The sequence below is a fragment of the Crocodylus porosus genome, unplaced genomic scaffold, assembly GCF_001723895.1.
Source record: "Crocodylus porosus isolate Cpor-Errol unplaced genomic scaffold, CroPor_comp1, whole genome shotgun sequence".
NCBI classification, from domain to species: Eukaryota; Metazoa; Chordata; order Crocodylia; family Crocodylidae; genus Crocodylus; species Crocodylus porosus.
Window position 1 is genome coordinate 61,335,942 of NW_017728949.1, and position 19,485 is coordinate 61,355,426.

Sequence of the window (19,485 nt, forward strand, 5' to 3'; positions counted from 1 at the left end):
GCGCGTTGGAGCAGACTTGATTAATCACGTCTGCCAGAGCACGGAAATCAAAGTGCTTCGGCAGCCTCGCACGTCACGTGTATCAGCATCAGTACACGTCTCCGCGCTGAGGAAATGGTGGTGGCACGCTTTGAAATAAAACGTGTCCAATGAGCTTTCATTCAAAGTGCTCCACCACCATATTTTCAGTGTGGGGATGCATGGTGACGTGGATATAGATGACGCATGGGCACTTTGAATTAGTGTGGCTCGCTAATTAAAGTTCCCGGCACCGTGCTGGGAACACGTGTAAACATGCCTTGCTGTGGCACTTGTAGTGCTACAAATGTATTTTTCAGTGCTACAAAAATGTAGTCCTACAGGCATGCAGAAGTCCCCAGCTGGATCACCGCGGAGGCATGTAGAGGTGTGTTTTCCAGCCAGGGAGCATGTGATGGGGTTGGTTGTCCCTGCAGCTCTGCTCCCATCCACCCGCCACAGGAGAGGAGCCCACTGGTGGGCCCACTTACTGCTCACTGGCATCCTGTTACCTCCCAGTGCCAGTCCCCTGGGGCTTCCACCCACTGTCTCTCCCCAAGTTTGTAGGCATTACAAAAGTAACGTCCCTCTGTGGCCACAGTTAACTCCTGAGCTGTGGCACGAAGCGCTTGGGTTTCATACCCACTAACAACCCTTAATGCTGGTGGTTACACATGGCTTAGTAAGGTTAAAGTGGGAAGGTTGGGCAAATATTTGTCACTGAGAACATATAAATCTTCTGTGTGTATAATTTTCAAGTGAAACACCATGTCGATCGTCTGGGTTTAATCAGCCTCTTCTACAAAGACTGCAGAGCACGGTTTGGCTCAGGCTGAATTTTCTGGGAGGTGTCTCCTTAGGGCACCGGGCAGCAGCTGAACTAATGCAGCTGCTTCGTGGCCTTGAGGTTGCACAAGCTTCTATCAGTGGCTTTCTTCTCTCGATGTGAGGCAGAGTTAAGTGGATCGGGGAGACAGGCTGATCGCAGGTCCCATCCCTATCTCATGAACAAAAACTCACTGCACAGGGCTTCACACGGTGCTCGGGGATTCACATCCCTCTCAAAGACTCCCCACACTGCACAGCTGAACCTCACCAGTCTGTTGTGTCTGCAGAGGAAGCAGCAGCAATTCCTCTTTGGATCAGACCTAAATGCTGCATAAACACCAGCATGTCTACAAAGATGCAGTATCCTCTGCTTGGCCCTAAATGCTTGGTCATCTCCGGCCATTCCATCAGATGGTGTAGACTTAGAGGAAAACATTTCCCCTCTTTCATGTTCAGACTCCTGAATTAAGCAGCCGGATAGGCGATGGATTGAAGATACAACTAGGAATGTGCACTGATTTATTCTGGCACTAGTCTAAGCATCCATTCTGTTCAAAATCTGTTCTGGCCGCCCTCTCTTCCCCTAACACATGCACACTTTCAGGTAACACTGAAACGGCCTAATTTTCAAAGACTTTTCACTTGAGAAAAAAATCACCAGCATTTTGTCTCTATTTCATTTTTTCAACCACCCTTTTTTAACCCCAGGTTTCCTTGTTAAGAAGCATTGGCTGAGGGATGCTGCACCTCGGACTTCAGCCGCAGAGAAGTGAGCTCAGTTTCTAGTGGCCGATGGCCACCTCTGCTTACAGAGTCCATCATCATCACAGCCTTTTTGTTTTGCCCTATAGCTATTCTCAGCGAGCTGTTGCAGAGAGAGAACCGGGTTCTTCATTTCTGGACCTTGAAGAAACGGAGATTAGATCAGTGCCAACAATATGTGGTCTTTGAGCGCAGTGCCAAGCAGGTAGTGTAATAATCCCATCCCATCTGTCTCCTTGGTTTTTAAAAAAATATCACGATTGTTTCCACATCACTCATTTATGCTGGGTACCTTTCGCATCCCTCGAGCCCTGTGTGCAGTCTGTTACTGGCAATTGGCAAATGGAAATGGGGAGGGAAAAAACACATTTTGGACATAGTTTTTATGAATGCAGATCTTCTGTCTGTTTTGCTCGGGTGCTCAAAAACAAGCCGAATGACAGATTAAAATCTCAGCTATAGCTCTGCCTCGTACAACACAACGCAGCGTTTGGAGGAAGGGCTCTTGGTACACACGGAAGTGATCTATGAAGTGATAGGTGTTGCACATCATCAAGTGGTCTTCAGAGAAACTGGCAGAGTCCAGGGGAGTCTTATGTGAATGTAGCTCAAAGTTTGATTAGTTCAAAGTTGGAAGCTCAAAGCTGGAAGTTTTGCTTAATTAAAGACAGCAGAACGTGGCTGCCTGGGTGTGGAAGAGTGCAGTATTATGGGAAAAGTAACTAACAGAAAGACATATGTCCCTACTGCAACTTCTGCACCTTCTTTCAGGTTTGGGCCAAATTTAGCAGTGATTTATAAAGTGATGTGAGTCATGTGTTGGTAAATGGATACAAATAGGTATTAGAGAGTCTAGTAAGAGTACAGAAAAGTCAAGGTTATCCACAGTCTGGCCCTGGTATGATCAATCTTGGCAGTGAAAAATGCTGATGCCTGGGTTGGGAACAGGACTGTTCCAGTTCAGAAGTGTTATAGGTAGGCTGTGTGTAGATGAAACGAGAGGTGTGTGTGCATGACACTTTAAAGCAGGCTAAATGCTTTTGCACCACTTTAATGGTGTCAGTGTTTTCATGCCTCGGCATCGTATTGCTCATTAATTCCAGCTGCTGTAGGAAATTCAGGGGCGTTATGCACCTTATATAAGTTGGAGCGCAGCAAGCTAAAACTCCTTCCAGGAGTTTTATTCATGCAAACTCCTTCCAGGAGTTTTAGCTTGCTGCCCCTACAGGCGCGGAGCGAAGTGCCGGGCTCTGTGCAGCTCCGCGGCTCTGCAGGCAGCCTGGCAGCAGCCCGGGAAGGCAGGCTTCACCCAAGAAAAGCGGCGAGCCTGATCTTATTTTTTTGCCCCCTGGAACCTGTCTGCCTGAGCTGTGCAGGGACCCGGTGCTTCCCTCCATGGCTCTGGGTGCCTGCAGGCAGGTGACGCCTGGGGGGCGCTGCTGCTGCCACGGGGGGAAGCACCAGCCCCCCTCCCCACCTCCCGCAGCCCAGGGACCGCTCCGCCTGCCAGCAGCTCGCCCTCCCCTTCCCACCAGAGAGGCAGGTAAGCCAGCGGGATGTGTGCACAACACAGGGGTTTAATCAGCCCTAAATTGAAGCTATATTTTTTAAAACCCACCGCTTCAATTTAAGGCCCCCATTTCATCTACACACCCCTCTACTGTCTGTCTGTGACACTAAGCTCCACAATGTGCACATTATGGGGGGGGGGGGTTTAATGTCTTTCTCCTCATCTCCCCCCTCCATGAGGTTGGGAAGTGCATTTATTCCCATTTCAGAGGTGGGGAACTGATGCACAGACAAACTATGTGAATTAGCTAAGGTGAGGCAGGAATTTTTTTGAGTAACAGGGAAGTGAATCCGGGCCTGCAAGTCCATGGCTAGAGTGCCGACCATGGGTCTCTCTCCTCCTCCCCACCACCTCTGCACAGGAGGAGATGACTAGAGAAGGACCAAGGCAAGGGGAAATCAAACCTTAGCTTGGTAAAGCCTGCATGTCAGGAAAAGGAACAGATCCTAAAGAGTGAGAGTGTTGGTATAACACCCACTCTTCTGTCACTTAGTTTTATTAATGCAAACCCTCATGCTGGCTCTAATCTGTTTGCACTGATCCATCCTACCAGTGCAGATCAGCTGGAAACCTAGTGAAACCCCCAGCTGGAAACCCAAGGAACCCTTACCCTGTTACTGGGAAAAGGCTGGGGGACAAGCAGAGCCTGCGAGGGCCCTTTAGGAGTAGAGTCTGTGTGACTCAAGGGGAAGGGAATACAGACAAGAACGGCACGGGAAGGGGAAATGGGGTTTTAGTAGTCCCCAGCAGCCCTGGTACAAGTGCCCTGAAACCCGGCGGGATGGAACAGACCAATGAGAGGTCACTGAGCTTATGCATGATAGGTCAGACTGGCCAGAAGGGGAGGGACTTACCAGTATAAGTCCCTCCCCTTAGGCCAGCAGGCTCTCTCTAGCTTTGGCTGTGGAAGAAGCTGGACCTACCAGTTGTGGAGCCTGGAGTGGCAATAAGGGAAGCCTTGGCATGGAGGCAGAGAAGCCTCCTTGTTGTTTTATGTTTGCCCAGGATGGGGATGACTTTGAGTTCGGCTTATTCTTTATCACATGAGTATCTGGATGGGCAGCGCCCTTTGTTTCGCAACGGTAAAGATAGGATCTACCAAAGGACCAGATGATGGCTGTAGGGCTGGTTAGGAGGCTACACAGGGGCACTGGAGAGGCACTCCAGGTTTGCCCTTCCAGGGGCAGGGCGCTACAGACAGAGAGAGAGTGGAAAAGAGGGAGATGGGACTGGCCGCAACCGCGGGGGTTAGAACCTGAGCCCGAGAAAGAAAAAGGAGGGAGCCAAGAAGCTGAATTGGAGCAAATGAGCCCAGGCTAGGGGCATATAGCCAGAATAACCTGCAGGCTGAGGTCAAGAGGGCTGAAGTCTGTACAGGGAAGTGCAGGGCAATTGAGTGACACCTGCAAGGCATGGGTGTGGCTATAGGGGAGGACAGAGGCCTTGATTAGAGATACTAGAGTCACAAGTTGTGGCTGCCGAGTTCGAATGATGCCCACTGGGCATGAATAATTCCAGCTGGGGCACCAGCTGCCTGCAGAAAACAGGGAAGGTCCTGCTAGCAAACAGAGGGCACAGAGGTCAGAGATGGCATGAGTCCACTAGGCACCAAGGAGATCACTCCAGGACTCGGGGGCAGCCTCCCAGTCAGCATAAAATGAACATCAAGATGTAGCAGGTGAGATAAAGAGGGGGGTTATACTGAGACGTGGAGTAGGGGCAGGACTAGGGTGCCCGTGGAGGGCATCTCAGCAGCCTTTAGGGCCTGCCCTATCATACCCCCACCCCTGCAAGGGTTTTCCAATGTAGGGAGCTCCCGGGTCATGTTGAACCACAGGATCTCTTCCTCTGTAGTAATCTTACCAGTCACTTACCCCACCCAACACACATCCCCTCTGAATTGGGCCATCTACTTTTGCTGATTGCTTCTCTTCTTGCACCCTCAAAATGTGCTTGCATACACAGCATGCAGGGTCCTGTTGGAACTGATCTACGTTGTTTGGAAGGGTTTTCATAAAAGGATTAGATCGTGAAATACAACTTTATTTATTTATTTCCCTTTTGGTTGGTTTTTTTACATGTGCAGGCCTTAGACTGGATCCAAGAAACAGGCGAGTATTACCTCTCCACCCACAGCTCCACAGGGGACTCAGCAGAGGAAACTCAGGAACTCCTAAAAGAATATGGGGAATTCAGAGTACCCGCCAAGGTAAACAGTGACAGCATCTAATGATGGGGTCTGCTTTAGTGAGCCGGTGTTTCTGGTTCCTTTTAAGCCTTCCCCTTTTCAGGGCTCAGATCTGTGCAATAGATATATTCTTTTGATTTGAGAATCTGCTGTTGACAGAATCTGCTTCTGACAGGAGGGAATTTTCTTTTGAGCACCGTGACATGCCACATTTTTTAACCAGACCTGAGCACAAAAAAGGGATCTTTATCTTGTCAGTCAATTTTGTTTGCCAGGGGTTGTTGCTCTGATTAAAAGGAGGACAAAAAATCTGTATCGGGAAAAATTTGCAGGAAGCTCGCCCCAACTCAATCCCCAAACAATTGAGTAAAAGAAAATAATGTTGGATAACAAATGAAGTACGAACACTGGATCATCTCTGAGGTCATCTTGGACTCCATAGCTGTTCCTTCTATGATAACAAGTACAATTGTTTCTTTGATTGCAATCACACTGACCCCTGATGACCATCCTGCTTGGTAGGAGTGGCCCGTTAATCCCACTGAAGTACTTCTGCTGAATGACTTTGTAAATGCTGGGGTGAGCGCCACTGTATACAGGACTCTGTTAGCAAGAATCTCTTAATTTCTGTTGGGCAAAAATCTCAAACTCTTGGTTCCAAAATGAGACCTTATATTAGGTCAACTGAGAAACTGCACACACAAAAAAATCTTTTTCTGCTGGGGGGGTTATCTGTATTCAGGGCCATCTTATATACAAGTAAATATGAGAGTTATTTTTATAAGCAATGTCCATCAGAGACGGGCCTTGACTCAAGCCCTGTATCTAGATATCTCCAACTCCTGGCAAGAGTTTCTGAGTTAGATTCTAGATTTAAATCAAGCTCTAAATGTAATGACTTGTCCCCATGTATATAATGGATTGAATCAAAGCCCCAACTATAAAATGTTCCTGGACAACAGATACTGCTGACTCGGGCAGGATAAATGAGTAGAATCAAACTCTGGGAGGTTTGAAATCTAGCTGTGAATTTGACAGTTCAGTTCCCTTGCACTTTTAAATGGTATTATTAGAACTAGATCATTGATTTGCATCTCCAGGGCTGGGATCAAAGCCTTTGACTGGCAGCTCTGCAAAGGACTAGAAATTTGGATTTGGATCCCATTTTCCTTCTAGAGCAGAATGCGGCGTTTCAAGCCAATCTCTCCTGCTGATACATCAGTGTGTCCATGACAAAATGTTCCAAACTCTTGCCTAAAAATGGATTCAGAACAAATCTGCTTACTTTGCAGTGGGTAATTTTAAATCTCATTCACTGGCTGAGATCCTACGCATGACAAATAACAGGGTTTATACTTTATAGGTTCAAAAAACCTTATCATTTAAGAGGCAGGCAGGGGAGAGGTCTATCCAACCTGTAGCATACTTTTCTTACGTGTTTATGAGCTTGCATCGCCAGGCGATTTTCCACCCTGCAAGCCGAATTCCACTGACTGTCATTGAGCACTTGTAAAAAGGGCATTCCCTTCCTGCAGGATGGGTGGGAATTTAAAGCTTTTGGCTATACGTAGGGTGGAATAAAGTCTTTATTTTACTGGCGTGTGTAGGATTGTAACCTGCTTTGAGCTGTTATGTGGATTCAGAGCAAAAAAATAATAACAATAAACCCGTCGTAACCAAGGACCCTGTTTTGGGCAGCAAACCAAGGAGAAAGTGAAGCTTCTCATCCAGCTGGCTGACAGTTTTGTAGAAAAAGGACATATACACGCCACTGAAATCAGGAAATGGGTCACCACGGTTGATAAACACTATCGAGACTTCTCTCTGAGGATGGGAAAATACCGCTACTCACTGGAGAAAGCCCTTGGAATTAATACAGAGGTACTGTAAGTCAATGCCCTGTTATGATACTGTACCCAAAGCTCAAGCCCTGAGGGCTAAAGAATGATGTACAGTTAGTGCTGACAGATGTCATACATTTATCAGAAGAGATTAGAATTTAAGTAATCCAGAAATAGCCGCGTCTGTAGTGAAAAATATCTCGCGAGAGGTCAGTGGATTAACAGGACAGAGTTTTCAAATAAATGTTTGCAGGAGTTATAAAGAGATCATGTGGATGCTGGGAAGGAGCTCCATCAAGTGAAGCAGTTTCATGTTAACCAGAGCATAAATCACAACTGCTGCTTCTGTCTTGAACTGAGACCAACATTTAACTGTAAAGTCCCACAAGACGAATTGCTCTCCATCCACATCTCTGGTCTCCAAAAGCCATGATGGCTGGCCAGACAGGCGTTTGCTCCTCCTGGTATTTCTTAACCAAAACACAAGTGGAAAGGTGTGTGTGTGGAGAGGGGAACCTTTCAAAACACTTTTGGATATTCGTTCTGCATCACGAAGCAGCAGAGAAGGATGCACACAGATCCTCCACAGTCAGATGCTCGAGACGCTTTAATGGCCCTTAGCAGGAACCTGGCTTTATGCAACACTGCTAATTACTTTCTAGAACAGAGTACCAGTAGCAGGAGATTGTTGAATCTGGCAGGGTAAGGACATACCTTTTACCTACATGTCCTTTGGGATAGATACCCACTGACTGATTTGGGACCAAATTCTGGTCCTTTAACTCAAAGGTTTAAATGCTTTGAAACCAACTGCTTTAATCTTGGGCCAAGACTGGGGTTCCCATCTTCCTTCTTTACAGTCCCTCACTCGCAATGATTGGGACTAATTGTGCAGTAAGAAACTATACAACTAAGCGGAGCAATGGTAAGAAAGGTTTAGATCTTTGTCTACCCATTTGTTCCTAGGTAGAAGTAATAGTAGAGGCCTTTTTTAATTCATAGACATGAAATACTTATACATTTCCACCAGGAGAAACATAAATAAAGAATGCTGTTGAATTCTCTCTTTCTTACTTTAATTTTTCTAATTCTGTCTGAATTAATTGATATCTTTTTGTTTTGTCTTCTTTTTATTCCTTCTTATCAATTTACTCTAGTGAGTGTGCTGTCTTTTACACAGCACTAGGATTAGACTGAATTCAAAATATGGGTTGTTGCTGTTTATAGGATAACAAGGACCTGGAACTGGACATCATTCCAGCTAGTCTTTCAGACCGGGAGGTGAAGCTGCGAGATGCTAATCATGAGGTTAATGAAGAAAAAAGGAAGTCAGCCCGAAAGAAAGAGTATGTGCCAAAAACAGACACACACTGCAACGATTACATGTGGGCATGAACGGTGCTATCAAGTCTGTGTCCATCCAGTTGTGTGGCCATTAGGATATGGGTGCATGTGTTTAGAAATTGTGGCCTGGTGTCACCTGAGAGTTTTTAAAAGATTTCATTTGAATTTCTTTATACTGAATCAGTTCTGGGACAGTGAAGGAATGGGTCAGACAGCTGAACTAGACCAGAGTGGTTATAATAGTTGAGAGATCGGTTATCATCTGTCTGTATTCAGAAGGTGCACGCATGGGCGAGGAGGGGTAAGAAAACTTCAAAATAATATGAATATGTGCAGTTATACAGTGATTCCAATGTAATTCTTTATAATCAGGTGGGAAGAAAACTTGATCCTACAGAGGTAAAGAGTTTGACCATTGATTTCAAGAGGCCAGGTTTTCACGCTTTGTTTAGGTGCAGGTTTAGATAGATTTAAGACTATCAGAACTAAGAGATTTTACAAGTTGGGAGACACTCTGTTATACCTAAAATATGGGAAAGCTTTCATTTGACAGTGCACATTTATTGTAACTTGTAAATGTTAATATATTGTGGGTTGAATCATTTGCACAGGGGAATACTCTTCATGCCTGTGAAATGGCAACTACACTGGATGGTCTTTATGAGAAACTGTTTATAAGTTAGGGAACACTGGCACATTATGTGTGTTGGTGCTTTATTAAATGTCGGCCCAAAGTTTGAAAATTTGGGGTGTTTAACCTTTTCCCTGAGACACCAAGGCGGTCTGCTTCTTTTAGAGGAACCAGGTGTTGAAAACCCTTCTTGTCTTTATCTGGAGCTGTGCTTCCTGGATACTGAATGGCTTGGATACCTAATGGTTAAGACACCTATAGATTTGTCTATATGTCTGCACCAAAAGGGGTTTGAGCAGGGATGCTCCAAACTGGTAGCATCAAGAGGGCGGCTGTTCTAGATGTGTCCCTGTCTGCCCTTGGGCTCTTGCAGAATTGTCTCTCTCTTATATTGAGCAATCCCTCGGTCCATCAGCAGTCACACTGAAATCAAAGTGCTACTCAGATTTAGTATGAGTCATTCAAGGATGTCCAACATTATGGACACTTTTGAAAATATAGGTGTTGCGGGCCAGTCTTGAAGCCTTTACCTATGGAATATGCTCATGAAATTGCTGAGAGTCACCTGGCAAAGAACAAACGCATAGGAATTAAAACACCCTGGTATTAGGGAAATATATGATAGTGGGATTTTATTCAAATGTGGAGAACTGAAATACCGGTAACATTGCCCGCAGACGGCTAGAAAAAGAAGTGATATTTTATTCATAGAATAGAAGGTGTAATCTGGGTTGGTTGAAAGGTTAGACTGGAAGTGCCTTGATTTATGACAACAACAGAAGAATACTTTTCTTATTATAAAAACCACAGAGGTGCATAATGTACAAACTGACTGAAATACTTTCCATCTACCAGATTCATTATGGCTGAACTGCTTCAGACAGAAAAAGCTTATGTCAGGGACTTACATGAATGCTTAGAGGTAAGTTGTTTGCTCGGTAAGACAATAGTAGGTTCAGTAAAGATGTGGCATCCTGTCTTATATTTGTACTGTCAAGGTTGCACTACAAAACCCTGGTATCGGAGCACTGGCAGATCCCTGGAAGGATGCTACAGTTGGTAGGAGTTAACTTAAATTTAGTTTTTCTTCCTCCTTTCATGTGTCTGCACAGGCAGATAAGGAGGCAGAGCTAGAGGAACCAGGCCGATCAGATTTCTCTGGTGGGAGTTGGGGAAGCAACAGAATAGGCTATTTTTTCATTGGGGAAAAAGATAAAAAAGCAAATACTTCTATGAAACGATCTTTGTGTAAATGTCCACAAGGTCTTATGAAATCTTTTCTGTTTAAAAAATGCTTCCTTCATCCTTTCAAAGAGCAGAAACAATTCCACGTAAATTAGGTGCCCACTTCCATAACTGTCACTAAATAATTTCTACACATTGCCTGATGGCGACGTAGCAACATGCTGCGTCGCCATACGGTGTGCTATAGTGAAGTAGCGCTCACGTGCATCTCCACGTGATCACCAGCTACATCGCCGTAGCAGTGCACTCCCCAGGTGGACCATGCTGCAACAACAATGTAACGGCACAATTTCACCGTGCGCCGCGTGCACGGCGTAGTAACTGCTCGTGCTGTGCCATGCTTTACTACTTCCAAAAGGAAGTACTCCAGCATGGCGATGTGTAGCCACATCCTGTGAATGCTAAATACGTCATTAATTACTTGGTAACGTTAACTAGAAAAGAATGAATGAGTTAATCCATATGCTAAAATGTGTTTGTTTAAACTTGGCTTGAATCATCTGTATGCTGGATTCTGATAAAAAAATTAGAATCTGTTCCTGGGTAATTTGTGAGCAGAAGAAAGGCTGGATTGCTCTTGTCGATTCGTTGCTGTAACTCGTACATCCAGCTTTTCAGGGTTTTATCTGAGTCTGTCTTTGATACTGAGGATATTAAACCTCAAGGAGAGAAGAGAGATGCTAGCTTTCAAGGCCCTGTACCTAGAAAAGGGATTGGATGCATGTGTGGAGAAAGCCATCGCTACTGAAGCTTCACGCTCGTCTTGCCTTTCGATTATTTCTGCCGGTAGTGTTGTGTGGGCTTCATCAGGGAGCTCTTGGTGAGACGGGAAGATCTGGTTCTGTTGGCACGATATTGCTCCTCTTCCCGACATCTTCCGAGTGTCAGCCCCTTGAAGTCCTCAAGAGATTTGTCATGGAGTGTTTCCAATCTATTGCCTTTCAGTTTGTTGGTTTCTGCTTCTTCGTGATGTAATTTGTTGCCTTCTAGACCTACCTTTGGGAGATGACCAGTGGAGTAGAGGAGATCCCCCCTGGGATACTTAATAAAGAACATATCATCTTTGGCAACATTCAGGAGATCTATGACTTTCATAACAAGTAAGTTTTCCTAACATTTTCACAAATATTTCCTGGTTTAAAAAAAAAAAAAGACTATTCTGGGGGCTCCAGGGCGAGGGGGGGGAGGTAGGCAGCACTTTAATTAGAGTGGATCTTGGGAGCCGCTCTAATTGAAGCATGCGCATACATTCAATGTCCTGTGCTTCAAAATCGTGGTGGGGGCACTTTAATGCTCGTTCAACGAGCTTTGGTTAAAGTGCACCTGCTACCATTTTGAAGCACAGGAATGCTGAATGTCCGTGATGCCAAGGCTGCTGGAGCATGCTAATAAACACGCTCCAGCAGGCTGGATTAATGAAGTTTATTCCGACACATACTAAGTAGCACGCGTCGGAGCAGTGTTGGGCATGTGTATAGGTGCACTGGATGTCTATACAGGGTCTGCTAAGAACAGGTACGTAAGTATTTACAGAAGTGCACGATATAAACTTGGGACATATTGACCGCTTCCTTGTTTGCTGCTTTTTTTCTAATCACATCTTTATTTGAACTTTGCCTATTGCTGATTAGAAACCTAAAGCCGGACTAATAATAAAAAAACATGATCGTGTTGCTTTGAAGTGCAGTAAGCTCTTTTCATTCAAGGATCTCAGAGCAGTGTAGAAACATTAATGAACTGAGCTTCACATATCTGTTATGCCCATATCAATCTAACCATTTGGGAAAGTTTGACACAAAACGATTAAATGAAATTCCCCCCATTTTATAGATTGCCTTCTCATCAACTGTATATTGCAATACCTATATGTAAAATAATAAGCTTCACCCTGTTTACGCACTGTTAGACCAGACTTTTGATTCTATCCTAGCCATGCAAAATGGATGCAAATCAAGAGAACATCTCTGACTGGAAAAAACACATTTGACCCCAGTACTCGTTCCTGCCCAGGGCAGGGGGTCGGACTAGATGATCTGCTCAGGTCCGTTCCGACCCTAGAAACTATGAAACTATGAAACAATAAAAATTAAGGTTATCTCTGGAAGGAAAAAAATCATGATTAACATTTGATTGAGAATAATTTATTATGTAATGCCAATGTACTCTTAGGCCACCTGTAATGTAGTGAAAGGCTTCTGGATTTGATCTAAATTTATATATGTTGGGAAAGACATCTTATATATCCTTGTTTCGTAGTTAAAGTAGGTTAGCAGAGGCCTTTCCTGTGCCACTGCAGTCACTGGGAGGTTTGCTGTTGATGTCAATTAATCCCAACATAGTAGATAGGAAAGAGATTTAAGTTGTAAATTCATTTGTAGATTCAGTCAGTCTTTTGTGTTGAGATTAAGTCAGTAAAGTGAACCATATAAATAAGTGTTGCTTTTAAACCTAGCAATGCCTGGAAGTTTGGAAGTCTGCAGACTTCATGGCCAGGCTGCCTGCTTGGCTGAGGCCCCGGCCCCGGCCCCTGGCTCTTTTACCTAAATGGGCAGCTCACTGCCGAGACAGCAGCGTTTGCTTGCTGCCTTCGCTCTTGCAGCCAGCCAGTGCTCCTCTGCCTGGGCTGTTTCTCAAAGTAACAGGAGGCTTCCAGTTCCCTGTTACACTCCTCCACCATCACATTTTGGGACCGGTAGGGAGCCCCACGGACTGGATAACTCGGCTCCATAGGCCAGATGCAGCCTACAGCCTGAACTCTGGGCAGCACTGGTCTAGATTTACTTAGGCACTGTGGTATGGTGGACGTAGCTTATGGCAAGACACTCTGAATTTCTGCATGTGTATGCTTGCTCTCTCTATCCTTGCTCGAACACAGAGTGGAGCCTTGAATGGCATCATTTCTCTGCTTCTGTTTTTCCCCTTTGTAAAATGGGGATAATACTTCCCCCCCAACACACAAGGTTGTTATGGAAATTTAGTTAATTCTTGCACAACATTTGGGGGCTTTATGAGCACTGTTCTTATGCTAAGCAATATCATCAAAAAGAGAAGGCTGAGAGGGGACTTGGTAGCAGCTGACCGCTACATCCAGGGAGTATATCCAGGGTGAGCAAGCGTTCACCAGGGCAACCTTGGGGAAAACCAGGAGTAATGGCCACAAATTCCTGGATGACTGTTTCTGCCCCAAAATTAGGAAAAACTTCTCCACAGTCAGGGTGTCCAGACCGTGGAATGAGCTTCCTCTGGAGGTGGTGCAATCGCCTACCCTGGAAATCTTCAAGAGGAGACTGGACAGGCACCTCGCTGGGGTCTCCTGACCCCAGCTGTCTTCCCTGCCTGGTGCAGGCGGCTGGACCCGACGATCTTGCGAGGTCCCTTCCAGCCCGTTCCAATCTCTGAATCTTCTTACCTCTTGCTGAGCCACACAGCAGGCATTTCAGAAGGAGCTGTTGGACTCAAATAGCGATGCGTCCCTTACAGTAACACACATTTTCAATTCCAAGACATGAGGCATGTTTAATTAGCTTTATAATTAAGCTGCTGTTAACAGTAATCTTCACCTGGGTCACTCCACTTGCCAGGGGTGTTCAGCCATGCAGAGTTACTAACTAGAGCTGTCTCTCTCTCACTTTTTCAGCATTTTCCTGAAAGAACTAGAGAAATATGAACAACTGCCTGAAGACGTGGGCCACTGCTTCGTCACCTGGGTAATGAGGCCTCCCATTTCATCATTTATTAAAATGATCTTGCCTGACCTGAACAGGAAATGAGCTTTTTGAGGGCTGGCTATAGGACACATGGGGCTCTAGTGTGGCCTGGACAAGTAAGTGAGTAGGTGGCCCCTTACACCTCAATGCTGCCACCTCGGCTCAGCCTCTGGAACGGAGGGGTGGAAATGACCTGTCCATCTCTCTCTTTGGCTCCACTTCAGTCACATTCAAAGAATTTAACTGGTGTGCATTTGATGCAAGCTGTCTGAAAGGGGCTTAATTTCACTTGATATAAACCTTTTCCTTCAACGCTAACTGTCACGTTGCTAATTGGCTGAATTCTCTTTCTAATTCCTTTGTCAAGTACCAGCTCTTCTAAGGCTTGTACTTTGACGTGTAGGAGTGGTCCAGTCTGGATGCTATATATCCAGTGTCCATGTGGTTTGCAGGGGTGTATGCAAACACAAGAGATCCTGTGGTTATAATTACACTCGGTTGACTTTTGATAAATTCTGAATTTTGAAAATGATCTCCCCCCCCCTCCCCCCCCCCCCAAAAAAATTTCCAGTAAGTCAGCATATCTGACATTTTGTTAACATTTCTGTGAGATTTGATTTTTCTTAAAAGTATTAGTAGAAATTTTAATTGAGGCCGGGGAGCATTGCCATTTACCAAAAACCCAAATGATTTACTAATGATTTTAAGCAGGATTGTAATTAAGAAAAAAAAATCCCATGGAAAAAATTGTAAAACGTGTATTTAAAAATGAGTGATATAAACGTGAACTTATTTCTGGAAGTTTTACCCATTTTTATCCATTGCTGATCATTCTTTTTCTTAGCGTATGTGAGAGAGAGAGTGTGTTTATAGAAGCGGCCTGGATAAAGTGAAAAACATACATAAGCTTTGTTCTAAGTCTTTGCCGTTGTTTCAACACTTGCAAAAGTAACTATATTTAGCACTTAGGAGCCAAGAATAGACCTTTATGTACTTACGCACAAGCTGAGCACCCAGATGAAGAACTGGATTGCAAGACTTAGCCTTCCACTCTCTACAAGGGAGCCCCCTGGCTCTTCCAGTTCTGAAGCCCCATAGATGAAGTTCAGTAAGATGGAATAGCATTGCAAAAATGCCTTTAATTTAACCCTTTAAAAAAACCAATTGGGAAACAAAATGCAAAAGACTCAGTGCAACCACCATTCGATTTTTGGAGCAAATGAGGGAAGGCAAATGTTTGAGCACGCCTCCGAAATGTCAGCCAGCTTGAAGGCAGCGAAGCTGCAGCGATTTGAACCAGCTGAGTATTTTCACAGCGACTTGAACTCAGGCTCTGCCTAAGTAATTTCACTAGAAGAACATTTCGAGGCATCCTGACTCCAGTAAACTGTTCTTCACTATCGACTCCCGGATTTGCTTTACAATTCTGAATTTTTGGATGTTCACTGTGAAACTTTAATGCATCTCATAGAAATGAATTTACAGCTAGTTTAAGTGTTGGCCTCCCACCTCATGCCACTTGTAGAGTAGTAAAAGAAAACTATCCCCTTGCAAGATTTGACACACTCAAGCTGTTACGGTAGGAGCCGTATATTGACTTTAATTGTTCTTTATAATCTCAATTCTCTTGTTGCTGTTAGAGGGACAGGTTTATTGCTTATATTTATTCTTCTAAGCTTTAATGGGAGACTGTAGAAGCAGAGCGGTAGCTTATCTTGCTTTTCCCCGATGTTTGTTTCCACAGGCAGATAAATTTCAGATGTATGTCACCTACTGCAAAAACAAACCTGATTCTAGCCAGCTCATCCTGGAACATGCAGGGACTTTCTTTGATGTAAGTAGCCCTTGCGTTTTCAGCATCCACACTGCTGCTTCTGGAAAAGAGAGTTTGTAAATTGTAGTCCTTTCAATGTATTTCATTCCACTGCTGATGTGTCCTACTGAAGGAAGGAAAACGGGTATGTACATAGTGTGTTATGGTCTTCGTCACCCAGGGAAAATCACTGAGTGATTGCTGGGACTAATGATCCTTATGAGAACCTTCAAACCAAAGGTCCTGTGCTGTCAAACCAACAATTAAGGTCTTTGTGCTTCTTGTATCTTCTTTGCTTCTGTTTCCAGCAACAAAATAGAACAAAAGAGGCTGGTCTCATATTGATGCCTCCTGTTGATGCGCCAAACTCCAGTAACAGGGCCTGTTCTTATTGACTACTGAAGGCAGCTATCCCATCCTGCAACACTGTCCTCTTCTCCTGATGCCACTGGCATCTACTCACAGTAGCAACTCCTAAACCTAGTGATAAATGCTTGTAGGACCCAGTATTGCAGATGAAGGAAACTCAGAACTTCCAGGATTGTTGTATGCTGTATCCAAGACGCATTGAACCTTTTGAGCCTGGTCATTTTCATATCCACATCAACACTATGACTTTAGTCCTTTAGAAAGCAAGGTGGTTTTCCTTCTTAACGCTGTAAGTACTTCTCCTTTCCCAAACACTGAACACCTCCAGTTACAGATAAACTCAGCCAGGAGATACAGCTGATAGCACGATTATTTTTACATGAATGTGTCTATGTGTACTTGCTATAGGCCACTGATTAAATTGTTTCAGTTAAACTCAATATTTAAAGCCTTTAACCAGAAAAAAATCAAAACATGTTTGTATTTTTACTATAGTTTGTTCTGGACCACGTTGTCTAGTCCTCTTTGTGGACTAGACAAATCCTCTTTCTAAAATTACGTTTGCTGATTAAAGGCAGGCAAGGTTCTTTGGGTAGATGTGATATCTTTTATTAGACCAACTAAGTGGTAGGAAGAAAGATCTTTGCAATCTTTTGGGCGCAAGTACCTGAAAGCTTGCAAAGAATTTCTTCCAGCTATTTAGTTGATCTGGTAAAAGATATCACATCTACCCAAAGGACCTTGCCTTAGACCAACACGGCTACAACCAAAAACCTTTTGCCTGTTAAATAGTTTTGCCAGCAGGTGGCACTTGAGTCTATTTAATCGTTTAGAAGTGGCTTCTTTGGGACATGGGCTATTTCAAAAGATTTATGTGTTTATCACTGAGTTCACACAGATTAAAAAGTATTTGCTCTGCTAAGCTTTTCCATCCCAGCTGTGTATGTTGGCTGGAAATCTTTAGCTATTTCTTAATAGCGAATGTTAAAGTTTCAGCATATTCATGTTTTGCAAGGGGAGATGTTATTTATTCTAATGAGATAAAGATTTTGCTGCTCTGAAAAACAACGCAGAGTGCAAAAGGGGGAACGTGACTTTCCAAAAGAGAAGTTGGAGGAGAAAGGTCTCCCTCCCCCTGCACTTTGTGCAGACATTTATACCAGTGAAAAGCAGTTTAAAGCATTTTTATTTCAGTAGTATTGCCTTGTGCATGTGGGAGGGTAGAAAACAAAGCTATTGGTATACGGTAACATGAAGCTATTTTGGCACTCTTGGTCCACCTAACAAAGTTTGGTCAAGTTCAGAATATCTTGCTGAAAAAATAACATTGTCATAACAGCCTTCCGCTTGCATCGCACTTGAGAGGCCCCTTAAACTGCTGCATAAAGTTGACTGCCGTAGGAATTTCTCCTTCTACTTCAGATCACCCCTTGTACAAAAACTGCACTTGTTAAAAGAGTATAACTGAATATCCATTGAAGTCACTGGAAGCCTTATCATTCTAGGGATCCTTCCCAGAATTGGATCCTTGTATGGGTCTGAGCAAACAGATCACCTTGACACGTGCAGTGAGGCTGCTTCGATGTGCTGCAGTCACAGTGCGTTGCAGCACACTCGATTAATGAAGTCTGCTGGAGTGTGGTAATTACTGCACTCCAGCAGACCCCAGTGTCATGTGTATCAGCACCGCCACGCAGAAAAATGGTGGTGGGGGCACTTCAACTAAAGCTCACTGAATGAGCTTTAGTTAAAGCACCCCTGCCACGATTTTTCAGTGTGGGGACATTGATGCATGTGACACTCTAGGCAGTTTAATTAGACCAGCTCTTGGAGCCACTCTATTTAAAGTGCTCCTTCCCCCCCATAGATTCATAGATTGCAACAGGCTGGAAGGGACCTCAGCAGATCATCAGGTCCAGCCCCCTGCACCAAGCAGGAAAGATAACTGGGGGTCACGGGACCCCAGCAAGCTGACTTTCTAGTCTCCTCTTGAAGATTTCCAGGGTGAGGGATTGCACCACTCTGGAGGGAGCTTATTCCACAGTCTGGACACCCTGACTGTGGAGAAGTTTTTCCTAAAGTTGGGCCTGAATCGATCTTCCAGGAGTTTTTGGCTGTTACTCCTGGTTTTCCCCGCGGGTGCCCTGGTGAACAGTTGCTCACCGAACCCTTGATGTACTCCTCTAGTGTAGCAGTGAGTTGCTACCAGGTCCCCTCTCAGACCCCTTTCCTCAGGCTGAAGAGTCGCAGGCCCCTCAGCCTTTCCTCGTACGGCTTGCCTTTTAAGACTCTGATTATATGTGTGGCCCTTCTCTGGACTCGCTCAAGCTTGTCCACGTCCTTGTTTAAGTGCAGTGCCCAGAACCAGACGCAGTCCTCCAGCTGTGGTCTCACCAGCGCTGAGTAGAGCAGAAGAATCACCTCCTTGGCTTTGCTGGAGATGCATCGATTGATGCATGCCAGAGTATTATTTGCCCTACTGGCTACAGCATCACACTGCTGGCTGATATTCATACCGTGGTTTATTATTACCCCCAGTCCCTTTCTTTCGTGGCGCTGGTCAGTTTGGCGCTGCCAAGCCTGTAGGTGTGTTGGGGGTTGCTCATCCCGAGGTGCAGCACTTCACATTTCTTGACATTGAACTTCGTCAGATCCTGATCCACCCAACCTGCTAGCCTCCCAGAGCACTTATATAAATGCCCCATATTGACTTGGCTATTTAGATCACAAAGCAGGAGAGAATGGCATCTTGATTCTGAAATGGCACAAAGACTAGAGGGAGAGAATATAGTTACCCCACCTGGAATATGACGTGGACACTGAAACCAGCACCCTATTCTTTTAAAATTAGAAGGGAATCCACAGCACTCACAGCTTATTTGATTCCCTCCCTTATACTTTGTGTCTTAAATTCCTTTCTCTTATATTTATTACAGTAATCCATTCCACAGTACTAAAGCTGTGTGTGGTGTCTTCATCCAGTGGCTTTAAAAAGCACTGATTTGACTTGACAGATTTGTATGATGCAACTCCAAATCTAATGCAATTCATAGCATAGCTGTTTCTGGCTATTAATACGAATTGTCTCGTATATTCAACTGGTAGAGATCTGCACAGCATAGAAGTCAGTGGCATTACACCAGTTTCCACCAACTGAGACTGGTTCATT

The 19,485-nt window shown here is 44.6% G+C and overlaps 1 protein-coding gene across 6 annotated transcripts in view; it reads left to right on the plus strand.

Annotated features, from left to right (window-relative positions):
* KALRN (kalirin, RhoGEF kinase) overlaps positions 1-19,485 on the plus strand; it is a 750,361-nt gene that overhangs the window by 512,751 nt on the left and 218,125 nt on the right. For all 6 annotated transcript variants that reach the window (XM_019553787.1, XM_019553783.1, XM_019553780.1 and 3 more), the window contains exons 20-27: positions 1,698-1,813; positions 5,265-5,387; positions 7,065-7,247; positions 8,435-8,553; positions 10,038-10,104; positions 11,418-11,527; positions 14,065-14,134; positions 15,879-15,968. In XM_019553787.1, the coding sequence (XP_019409332.1) occupies positions 1,698-1,813; positions 5,265-5,387; positions 7,065-7,247; positions 8,435-8,553; positions 10,038-10,104; positions 11,418-11,527; positions 14,065-14,134; positions 15,879-15,968 (878 nt within the window). The remainder of the gene's footprint in view (positions 1-1,697; positions 1,814-5,264; positions 5,388-7,064; positions 7,248-8,434; positions 8,554-10,037; positions 10,105-11,417; positions 11,528-14,064; positions 14,135-15,878; positions 15,969-19,485) is intronic.